Source organism: Temnothorax curvispinosus, unplaced genomic scaffold, assembly GCF_003070985.1.
Source record: "Temnothorax curvispinosus isolate PA1 unplaced genomic scaffold, ASM307098v1 QBEX01018458.1, whole genome shotgun sequence".
Taxonomy (NCBI): Eukaryota; Metazoa; Arthropoda; class Insecta; order Hymenoptera; family Formicidae; genus Temnothorax; species Temnothorax curvispinosus.
The window spans coordinates 1,387-13,854 of record NW_020228238.1 but is presented as its reverse complement, the minus strand read 5'-3'; the positions used below and the strand labels follow the sequence as shown (position 1 = coordinate 13,854).

The window sequence follows — 12,468 nt, the reverse complement described above, 5'->3', positions numbered from 1 at the left end:
TGTGCGTGTGCGTGTATGTGTGCGTACGTGTGTACGTACGTGCGCGCGCGCTGGTAAATGCATGTGAATAGATGAATGGATAGCTGGACGGACAGACAGGCTAATGGATGAGCAAATGGACAGATGGATGGACGGACAAATAGAAGGATGGATGGATGAATCAATGAATGGAAAAGCGCGCACACATTTGTGTGTGTGTGTGTATGTGTGTGCGCGCGCGTGCGCGCGCGTGCGTGTCAAATAAAATAGCAGTATAAACTTGATTGGTTGTAGGACACAATTACGATTATCTATATATTGCAACTGTGCATGTTTTACAAAGTTATTAAAAATGAAAATGAAGGAATTATATGGTGAGAAGAGTTCACATTTGGCTTATAAATAAATTGTTCAGCGTTACCAAACATTAACGATATTTTCAAAAATCAATAATAACAATTTTGTTTATTTGAGTACCAATTCACAAGGTTTTTGTTTCACATTTATGCAAGAGGGCTGGATTTAACCCACCTGGCACCTCTGTTACCGACTAAAGAAAAACACCTGATTCGTTATAAGATGATTAAATTTTTATCCCATCATCTCTCCTAGAGAACTTCCATTGGTTACTGCTTGCTGATTTAAGGACAATTGTCAACTTACGTGCGTGCTTTGTAAACTCTTCGAACAAGTCATCTCGGTCTCGATTCTTTGGAATATTTCCCACAAACAAGCGGTGATTGTTATAAGATACGGTAACACCAATCTTTTTCCCTTTCCGAATCTCATAATCATTCAGCTGTAAGAATAATGTGGAAGGAGCGTGCCAATTAAGCTTGCCATTTATGATTTCACCTGCTTATTGGCTGTCTGAACATGGGATTTCATGAAGTATCCTTTGAGAAAAAGGGCGATTTGAGGGTGCAAGGAAGGGGGAGGATGAAGAGATTTTATATAAAAGGACCAAAAGCGTTATTCAAAGGATCACGGGCATTTGATAGTTTGAGAGGATCGATATCATACAGGGTGGGTGGGAGTGCCTGTCCGTTTGTTAGCGAGCCAAACGCCCCAGCGGTCCACGCAAATCTCCCATACCCCCGAAGCTTAGACTTAGTAATGAATCACGTTTGCATATTGCAAAATTGCAATGGTGCTAGACAGCATATATTTTTCTATCAGTATATAAAACAATTCTTAAATCTAAAAGTATCGTACAGCTTCCACATTTTCTCTTTCCATTTCCTCGCTTCTTTTTTACCATTCCAAAAAAAGAAGACGAAGAAGATATCAGTAATAAAGATTGATGAATTGATCAGTTGCGATAAATTCGAGGACGGGAAGATTAAGAGGATAGATAAGATAATCGCATGTATAGAGTAGGAAGCAGATAAACTTATAAGTCAACCTAAACATGTGAGGAAAAGAAGACTTGGACCAGAGAGGTGTTACTGTTCACTAATAAACCGAGAGGCAAGGAGACTGACCAGAACTAAAGGTTCCATAAGGTATATTCGCAGATCACAGGATCAATGTGATCCTTGAATGCTCCATAGTTCCATACCATCTACAACCACTACTTAAAAGCTAGCACTCTTAAGTTATACAATACAGGTAGACAGGTAGGTAATAGGTAGGTATAGGTAGGTACACACGCCTCGAATTCACTTTACCTGTTAATTTACCAAATTCCTCCAAGATCTCCTCTTTGCCTTTTGACTTTGGTATGTTCCCCACAAAAAGTCGTAGATTAGGAACGCTAATGTTTACTTTCAGACTCTTGCCGGGTTTTATTTCGTGATTATCGAGCTGTGGGATGCAGAAAACAGACACATGCCTAATTTTGTTCCAATGAGGCAGTTTTGTAGTTTTTAAAATAATTACAGCAGATAAAACGGAATTTGGGAAAAATTTTCTTAATATGCAATTTAATATGAATATTAATTATTAACAACGTGGCGTGGGTTCACGAAAGCGAGAAAGTGGCATGCGCTTTGTCGCTCGAGTCTTCACAATATAGGAAACCGGCCTTTCACGTATGAACTCCTGCAAACAAATTTTAAGCCTACCAATTTTCAGAATTTTGTTACAAAAATTGTCACTGTCCAATGAGAATCAACCAATTAGATAAATATACCCCTAACCAATTAGACCACACAATCATCATGATTTTCGGAAAGGTTCTCCACTCCCAATTTTGCCCACTGAGCAAAGAGGAGAGCTGGAAAAGAAACTCATCCATAGGACATAATTAATATATATTTCTCAGTGTTATTAAATATGTAGGATCAGTTGGATATAATTGCGTATTTAAACACGAATAAATGGTCAGGGACATATACATATAAATATAAAACATATATTATGTGGATTGTTCCTGCGTTTGTGTGTATTCGTGTATAAAAAATGATATATATATATATCTATATATATATATATATATATATATATATAATATACACACACACACACACGCGCTATCACTCCATCTCACATATAAAATATCATACCTAACTCGAACATTTTAAATGTCTTTATTTTGTAATAATAGATTAAACTCTAATATTGTTTTAAATAATAAGAAAAAATTGAAGCCATAAGGTTTGACAGTTTCAAGGAGCACGTAATGTAATGGCAATACTTTTGTTGTGTAAGAAAACATGAAGGAGATCTCAAGAACAATTCCTTTTTTTTTAAATAAAAATATATGATTTTTCTTACATAATATAAATCTTCTCTCTCTCATTCTACATATAAAAGTATTAAGGGATAATAATTTATAAAATTAATATTTTTCGAGTTTCGAAATTAACAGTTATATTTTATGCCAAATTATGTCAGAGCAAAGTATTAAATATTTCATAAACTATTAATTTTTTAAATCATATCTTAACACTTTTATATACGGAATAACTAGAACATTTACATGTAAAAGTCATATGGTTTAATTTATAAAAAAAAATAAAGTTGCCCTTAAAATCTCCTTCATGCATCCATATAACAAAAGTATTATCATTATGTGTCTCTCAAAACTATAAAACAATAGCTACTTTCCGATATTCACTGCCCCAGTGCTAAAAAATCTATAATTTGCATCACGTACACTATAGATTTTCAGTACTGAATATCGAAACACAGCCTATGTAACTTCGAAAACATTTTTTCCTATTAGTTAGAGTAACAAAGATATTTAAAATGCTCAAGTTAAATGATAGATTTTCTATATGCACCACATATACATACACACACGTGTGCCCTCCATCTCTTCTCCCCTTTCTCTTTTCTTTTTCTCCTCCTCCGCCTCCCTATCTCTCTTTTCTCTCTCCCCCCCCTCGCTTTCTCCCCCCTTCCTCTCTCCCTCTCCCTTCTACTTTCGTCCTCATACACACAACGAGTATGTATGTATACGTGTAAAACATTTTTTTTAATTGTATATACAATTTTTAAAAATATATATATATATTTGAAAAATTAGAAAAATGTATGGACTTGATAAAATAATAACATGTCTGCGTAAAATCTACTGGGAAACAAAGAAATATAAAATAGATAATACAGAACAAGCCACATAGAAATATAGTAACACTCATCCGAAATGTTAGACAAAGAAAACATAATGTAGATGTGCGTGTGTGTGTGTGTCTGTGTATGTTTGTGTGTTACACACACACACACACACAGAATAAAGAAAAAAAGGTCGATACCTCTGAATAACTCGGAAAATAAAAGTTTTATAAAAAAATGTTTCAGACAAAAGTTGTAGGGTTTAAAAAGACCTATTTTACTGACTATTAGTTTGACCTTAAGTAGAGTCGTTAAGGAGGATCCTGGAATGACGGCCGAACTCTGACGGGGTCGATAATTTTGACCGTTTTCTATGTTACCGGCCTAATCTGTCCTTATCCAACGAGATATTTGTCCTTGTCAGATTGCAACGCCATGTACACTGCGTATGATGCATAAAATCTGCGATCAATGAAAATCTTTCTTATTAGGCTTTTAATCTTAGTTTCAATGATTCAACGTTGTTCTTTGATCTAGTCCGATTAGTGGGGTACTTTCGATTTGTACACGTAAATTATATAATTCGTATATTAAACGAAAGTTTCCATGAAGTGACAGCTCTAGGTACAAAAGATCCAACACCAAGTATCTAATATAATTTTTTCAATTCTTTAAGTTTTTAGTCTTCAATTTGCCACTCCACTCATCACTTCTGTACGTGTTAATGGGATTTCAAATCTGTAAAGCCAATTCGAAGAAAATCGGACACCTATAAATATCGATCATTGCCGTCGCTCCAGGATCCCCTTAGAGATCTGCAGCCGTATGATTTACCGACATTAACGTTTTTCGATGGATCTTTTAAGTGGGTTTATAGAATTGCAAAAATCTTTTACAGAATTAAAGTACGCACAAAAATCTAGGGTAACAAACGCGATTTTATATAAAAAAACACCAAAAAATTAAAAATATTACTTATTTGGGCACATACGCATTTGTCACCTGACGAAAATATTTGCTTAAAACAAAAATTCTGCAGTTTATACATACATAATGTTTATCATCTGCCCTTGGGAAAACATGTAAGAATAATATCGTGCAAGTAGAAGTAAGATTCAATGCGTACAAAAAAAGATCCATCGAAAAATTATTTTAGTAATGCAAATACGGATGCAGAATGACAAGAAAAGCAGCAACAGTAGTTGTTGGATCTTGCGAGAGATGGCGAGCAATCGATAAAAGGACAGATGTCATTTCGTTAAACAAAGACAGATATAGGGAAAACAAAATTAGAAAGGTTGACATTATCGACATCGAGGAAGTTCACCAGTCACTGCAGGATCCCCTTAAAGGGATCCTATAGTGAAGGCCGAACTTCCTCAATGTCGATAATGTCAACACTTTTAATTCCGTTCTAATTCGTTTTCTATATTATCGCCCTATATCTGCTCTTGTCTAACGAAATGCATCTGTCCTTGTCTGATTACTGCGCCATCTCTCGCTACACGCAATACTGCTGGTCTGGTGTCATCACGTTCACGTAATCGTACTTTCCAAATAACTTTTTTATTTGGAGTCTTAGCCTAATGCTACAAACGGTATGATATTCTTTGATTTCTACTAAATGGACCTGCAGCCTCATTTTGTAACATCAAGTTGTAGAATTTTTATACAAAGCAAATGTTGTTAAAAGTAGAATTTTTTTTACTGCTTTATTTACTTATTTTTTTACAAAATCGGTAGTCGTCCACAGAGTAGAGCACATACTTTAATTCTATTCAAAATTTTTTTCAAATCCATAAAGCCAATAAAAAGTTAGGTGGAAAGTACAATTGTTGATATTACAGACGGCTTTAAGATCCCCTTAAGACTCAAGTCAGGGTTACTTTAAATTTTTTAAATTAAACCCTCTATTTTTTATTGCATATTCTTGTAGCCCTTGTATAGACGTTTTCAAAACATTATAATAAAGCTCTCTTTTGTTAAGAATTTCCTGAGATATTTCGAAGTTTGTAACCATATTTTTAATATAAAGTATGAAATATCTCGTAAAGTTCACTTTTCGATAAATTTACCTTGATACTTTTATACATAAACTAATGAAAGACATTGAATAATAATATTAATTTTTACGTTTACAATTTTGCAAAATTGAATATATCTACAAAATAAATATTTTTTCTTTTTCACAAAAATCGGTTCCTTTCATTATTCTATGTATAAAAGTCAAGGTAAAGTCATCAAAAAGTGAATACTTTAAAAGATATTTCATAAAATATTGTGACAAACTTTAAAATATCTCAAGAAATTCTTAACGAGAGCGCCTTATTATAGTGTTTTGAAAACAAGGGCTACAAGAATATGCAATAAAAAATAGAGGGTCCAATTAAAAAAATTCAAAGTGACCCTGACTTGACCTTAATGACTCCACTTAGAGTCAAACTAACAGTCAGTTAATATAGTCAGTAAATAGATGTTTTTAAACCCTACAACTTTTGTCTAAAACATTTTTTTATAAAACTTATATTTTCCGAGTTATTCAGGAGGGTATTGGCCTTTTTTCCCCACCCCATATATATTCAATGTATCTTCATCATCAATATAATTATAACTCTATAGTTATAACTCATATTAAAATACAGGCTATTAAAAAAAAAAATTAGAAATTAAACATGAAAGATTGCAAAGAAATTAAACTTCTGTATTAATTTATAAACATTTCGAAAGTGCGTTATGTTGGTAGCAATAACAATTTTGTAACATTTCTAAAAATTTTGAAAATAAAAAAAATTAAAGGAACCAAATCGGCTAGGTGTGTGTGACAATACGTTAATAACTAGGACAAGAAAGAGAAAAAAATAATTTTATATATTGTACGAAATATACACAAATAATAATGTTATGTGAGAAGATTTGAGGAAAAATATTAACATACCTCTCGAACAGCTTGCTGCGCAGCTTCCCTGTTAGTAAACGTGATAAATGCGTATCCTCTATTGGAACCTGACATGGGATCCATCATCAGTCTCAAGTCCCAAATTTTTCCACATTTCTCAAATAATGGAATTAATTCGTCTTCATACATGTCTTTTGGGATTTTGCCACAAAATACCTCACAACCAAAACATTTGACATAATAAGTTTAAAAAATTAGAAACAACTTATATGAAAATACACAACATATTTCCTTTGATGATTAATGCTATATACGTAATAAGTTTCTTGATAAAAATGCAAACTAAGAATATATATAAAGCGCATGATACTCTTTTTTTATTATTTTAGAAAATTTATATATAAAAGAAGATTTAAAAATAGAAATACAGCATATTACATATCCTATTTGTACATACATACATACATACATTTATTTATTTATTATATGTATGCATGTACATTAAGGTGGTCCTTATTTACTCAACAAAAAAAAATTTTTTTTTTTTTTGCGGCACCCCCCAAAATGTTTTTAATTCACAAAAAAATAATCCCTGCCAAAAGTTCAGCTTGATCGGATAACGGAAACCCGTGCCCCTGGATTTTTAAACATTTGAGTTTTCTTGTATTAAACTGTTTATTCCATTAACATTGGTTTTTAAAGCGTATTTTCCACAAAAGGGCCTAAAACACTTTTCTTTTTTTAACATGTGTGTCTTGCTTTTCTGTATCGTTTGTATGATCGAGCTGAGCTTTGGCAGGGATTATTTTTTTGCGAATTGGAAACATTCTGAGGGGTGCCGCAGAATAAATTTAAAAGTAAAGAAATAAGGACCACCCTAATGTACATGTGTGTATGTATGTATATATGTATACAATTTATTAAGCAAGTCAAATTTACCTCACAACCAGTCCCAGGAGTAGGACCCTCCCAATTTGGTGGAGGGCCACCATATTTTCTTTGCCCAGTAGTTACATCCAAAGGGTATCCCGTTCTTTCCAGAATCAACTAAAATATGATAATTATTTATATTATTATAAAATAGCATTTATATATCTAAGCAGATTAAAACTGACAACTTTAGAAAAATTTACATGTACAAACGTATACAAAGAATATAAATTAGCATATATAATCTGACTATGTATCGTCAAATTACCTTGATTTTATCTTCATCTGGGGCTTTGGGTGTCGTACTGGTGCCCGTACCTTGACCAGCACGACTCTTCTGTCGGTATGTCTTCATTACTCCACAAAGGTATGCCGATTTGTTAGATACATGTTCCAGATTAGATTCCAGAAATTGTGTAAGCACGTTTAGCGCACCATCAACCGGAAATTCCTTCAAGGCATCAAGAGCCCTTTCATCCAGATCGATATGAGCCAATTTCCCCGTCTTATAAATTTCATCCAATTTAGCAGCTACTTTCTCATCTAGTCCATATTGCATGAGTTTGTTAAAATCTTCTGTCCGTTCCACATTTTCCATTTCTTGTTTTTCTTCCATTTTTATCTCTCCATTTCCTTCTGCCATAGCTGAAAAATAATACTTATGTTAATCAACAATTTTAATCTTTCATCACTATGTTAAATTCATAATGAATTACTTGGTTACATAATATGCATTGCAAAGTGATATTTATAGATTTGTTTTAAGTTAATATTAAACTTTTTTAATTCTTTTCTTAAGAAAATATCTATATAAAATAAAGAATTAAATAATACAATTATGCTTAATAGACAAATTCAAACACATAGCACATGTGTACAATAATATAAATTATTTTATAATATCCTTTTTATAATAACACGTGATATTAACCAAAATCCTTTTTTTCTCTGAGATGTAAAACGAAAGAATGAAATACGCTCCAATAGATACAATTTCAAATTAAGAATTAAAACTGTATAACAAGTAAATAAAAATAATAATTGCCAACAAACTGTAAACATAAGAGAAAGAGCACTATTAATTACAAAATATATAATTTACAGGTTAATGTAACTCACATATCACTATTTTGAGCAAACCTAATTGTCAATCAAACTTCAATTATTCTCACTCTTCTAAGAAACACACCTGTATGTAAAAATTCATTTCTAATGGAAAAGCGCGCTTTCTCGAAACGATAGAAAGTTGAGAAAAAAATCACCGGCAGAAGAGCGAGTGCGTGAAAGAAAAATCACAAATCCGTCCGTTTGTTGCAATTGCGTACTCGGCAATGCATCCGGTAATGCATACGTGTAAAACAAGACTGTAAAAGAAGACTGGAAGGAGAAGATAACAGAGAACGTCGGAGTGTACAAATCGGAGCGAGAATCGTCCGAGACTGGATCTCCCTGACGCACCAAACTCGAAAATAAAGTAACTAAAAATATCGGTCAAGCGACCAAACATTGCATTTTTGTCTCGTTTGACACAAAAAATGGGAAAAATGAAGACGAGGAGGAAAATTTGCACAACGTTGTACGTTTGATGACACTCGCCGTTCGGTGTACCGATTAGGCAACGAACGATCAAGCGCGATCGGTTGGCACAGATGGCAATGGTAACGGCAACAGCGCGGCAACAGTGCAGCGCGGCAAGGGGCGGAACGAAACGGCAGGGAGCGGAGCGGAACGGAGCACGGAGCAGCGCACTCGCTGTTGTAGCAAAGAATTCACGCGGCAAAAATCGTTGCGGTGATATTCCTCTATGCTCTATCCTCTCCAACGCTGCCATTATACTCGCGGCGGGACTCGCGCTTTTATCACGAGCTAGCCTAGCCGGCCGGCGAAATACAACCGCGCTCCGTACAACGGCGGCGGCGACGGCTATGATATACGATGCACTTATATGCACTCCAGACATATGCACTTCGCAACGCGTTTATCTTATATTTTTCACTCGCGTTCGCAGAATCGTAACGGTAAACGGCGTTGTGGCTTGATGCCGGAAAATTGGCCGTGCCGATAATGTAAATCGAACAGCGATCGTTACCTTGCAAAATAAACGAACGGGCTCCTCCACGCGAGGAAATGGCGACAGACGTCAACGTGATTGCGGACTACGGGGTTCACAAAACGACGCGCAAAGATACGCTCGAACCCAGCGACACGACGTTGGCCATTTTCTCGCCGCGGCCGCGCTCGTGCGAATTCTGATTGGCGCCCGTGAAACGGCTTGAAAAAAAAAGTCGACCGCGCCGCGCATCAAATTGGAGTACGCGCACAGAACACGCTCGAGAACTCTCGTTCATCGCACGCGCGCGCGCGCGCACACACACACACACACACACACACACACACACACACACACGCGCGCGCGCGCGCGCAACGAATTACACGAAATGGGATATTTAGGGTGACTTGCAAACATTCGACGAAATTGGTTCTCAAAATCGAAAACGCGGTAGATCGCGTTTGGTCTGAATGCGAATTTTGCTAGGCTTGCTGCTCGCGACGCAAGAGATATACGTGTCTACGACAAAGGTTACGTACAATGAGATATATGCAAACCTACAGCGAGATTAACCTCGTAAAATCTGAAAATCATGAAACATGACGAACATATTCACCTGCCAACGTGGCGAATGTCGCCACACTACACTTGCTATCGCTTTCGCGCGCGCGCGAATGCTTTTGCATTCCGCGAACACACCTTATATTTACGAACGGACTCGCGCGAAACGTGAATATTCGCAAAAGATTGTGATTTGACAATATATATTTACACATGTTTTCGCAAGTACGAAGTCGTTTAAGTCATTTTATCCCATTTCATCCGATTTCATCCCATATCGTATGCTTCTCATCGCGACGGTGTCCGTTACCGACACGAATCCGCCAAGCGCATCGCATGAGCCTTCGACCACAGAGAAGCCATAACGGCCGCACGAAAATGTCGCTCACGCGGTGCATTCGTGTGACTGCACTCGGATTCGTTAAGCGATCCGCATTCCGCAAGCTCTCAAATAATGCGACGCACAATTCGGAGCCATTCGAGTGTGAATTACATTTTTCCTTTCGCACTTCAGGACGAAATTAAAAATCAGTAGTCCGCGTGGAGTGGACAAAAGGAAATATGTGATAATCGAAGACGAAGAAAAATTCCTCCAAACAATATGTTATTTCTTTTCTTGCGGCTATTATAACTCTGCATACATTGAATTATTACGTAAGAAAAACGAATGCATTTGTTAAAATGCATTCTCCGATTATCTCGTGCGGTCGAAACAAAGCGACGACTACCAAAAGAGAAACAGAGATAGAACGAAGGGAAGAAAGAGACGGAGAATGGAGCGATGCACTCATCATGATAAAAGATGCATGTGTACCTGTGCCGAATTTGTGCTCCTCACACTGGTATCAATTTAGCAAATTCGTTGCTTTGGCGATGAAGAAATATCAGTTGCAACGGCAACACAGGAAAAGTCAGGATCTTCCACCGAATGTCGTAAAACTCATAATTAATTGGCACGTCACAGTTTTTTCGCGAAGAGCGTATTCCGTACTTCAGGTTGACGACGGCGATGGCAGCGGCAACGCCGGCGACGACGGCGGTAGCGGCGGCGGCAGCGATGACGACAACGGCGGAGGCAACAGCGGCGACGACGGCGGCTGTTGCAGCGGCTGCGGCTGCGGCTGCGGCTGCGGCAGCGACGGCGGTGGCGGCGGCGGTGAAGGTGATGGAGGCGGTAGCGGCGGCGATGGCGATTTGACGACGATGACGGCGCCGACGGCGGTAACGGTGGTGGAGGCGACGGCTGTGGTTGCACTCGCGGTTATATTCACGCCGTAATTGCACTACTGAGCGATGTGCGAATGCAGCGCGCGAGGGGGTGAAGGAGGATCAGCAACGAAAGAAATGCCCGTTTTATCGCGTACAGCCGGTGCGCATTGTTTCAAACGATTAAATTTAATTTCGTGTAGGCACTTATGTGTAAGATCAAAACCAAAGACCGAAACAGACACACAAATTCCGTAGATTATTTTATTGGCGACAGCGGTGGCGGTGGCGATGATGACGGCGACGATGGTACTGACGACGATGATGATGATAGTAGTGGTGGTAGTGATGGTGGTGGTGGTGATAATGGTGGTGGTGGTGATGGTGGTGGTGGTGATGATGATTATGATGAGGACGACGAGACAATGGTGAGTGGAGTTTAAGGCCCGGGCGCAGCGTTTTGATATATCGTGTAGTGCCTACATAGCCGTGATGCATAAATTGGACTGTCTCGCTGAAAGAGCGATGCAATGGTGCGAGCTCCACAAAACTGAAACCAGTTTGCTCGCGCCTTGCCACCAGAGTCGCATCTCAGTCCAATCCGATTCAACCGCTTACCTCTCTTCGCGGTATACGCGGACCCCGCCTTACTCAGGACTGTCGTAAGGAACTCAGGTTGCCCCAAGTACATCATTTGGCACTCCAATGAGAATATAACCTCGAGTTTCAACATTTTCATCTTTTATTATAAAGATATGTGTGCTATACATTAGAATCTAAACTACATTCTCTACATTCGAATTTATCTCTCATGTGCTATATGCAAAATCGTTAATTAACGTAGTTAATTGAATACTATAGCTTTTTTGTAGCTCAAGTTTTGCTGTAATAATTAATAAACTAAGTTGTGATAAGTTAACCTTTTTTACGACACTGTAATGTGTGAAAGAACTAGAAAATATTGTTCTACGAAATTTGTTCATGCGATACGTTACAAGAACATAAAACTCAATGAAATATGAAAATTCAATAAATCTCGCAAGACAAGAACGTATCTGTCTTGCATGGCGAGGCAATATCGAGAAATTTTTTATTTTATAAAGTAAAAGTTTATAAAAAAAACTGCAACAAATCAAAAGGAGGAATCAAAAGAAGCAGCCACAAATGCCTCACTCTTTCTTTCTCATTCTCTCCCCTTTCTCGCCTCTTCCTCTCTCTCTTTCTAATAGCACTTTCATGTGCTGAATTATGGACATACATGCCTACGAATGATGTGTGTCTGTGACCTCGACATGTCTCCGCACGTCTCGCCGAAAGAAAACGGTCAGCGATCTCAACGAGCGCA

General features: G+C 37.3%; 1 protein-coding gene across 9 annotated transcripts in view; it reads right to left on the bottom strand.

The window, feature by feature from the left end:
- Positions 1-10,821, bottom strand: part of LOC112468414 (heterogeneous nuclear ribonucleoprotein R) — a 28,576-nt gene extending 17,755 nt beyond the window's left edge. For 5 of the 9 annotated variants that reach the window (XM_025037570.1, XM_025037574.1, XM_025037575.1 and 2 more), the window contains exons 1-5: positions 10,732-10,821; positions 7,575-7,951; positions 7,316-7,423; positions 6,416-6,592; positions 643-778 (exon numbers count right to left, since the gene is read on the bottom strand). In XM_025037570.1, the coding sequence (XP_024893338.1) occupies positions 643-778; positions 6,416-6,592; positions 7,316-7,423; positions 7,575-7,949 (796 nt within the window). In that variant the 5' untranslated portion in view covers positions 7,950-7,951; positions 10,732-10,821. Of the gene's footprint in view, positions 1-642; positions 779-1,649; positions 1,786-6,415; positions 6,593-7,315; positions 7,424-7,574; positions 7,952-8,425; positions 8,447-9,395; positions 9,498-10,731 lie in introns of those variants that run through there. The other 4 variants (XM_025037573.1, XM_025037577.1, XM_025037571.1 and 1 more) reach the window with 3 other exon arrangements.
- Positions 10,822-12,468: the final 1,647 nt, after the last annotated feature.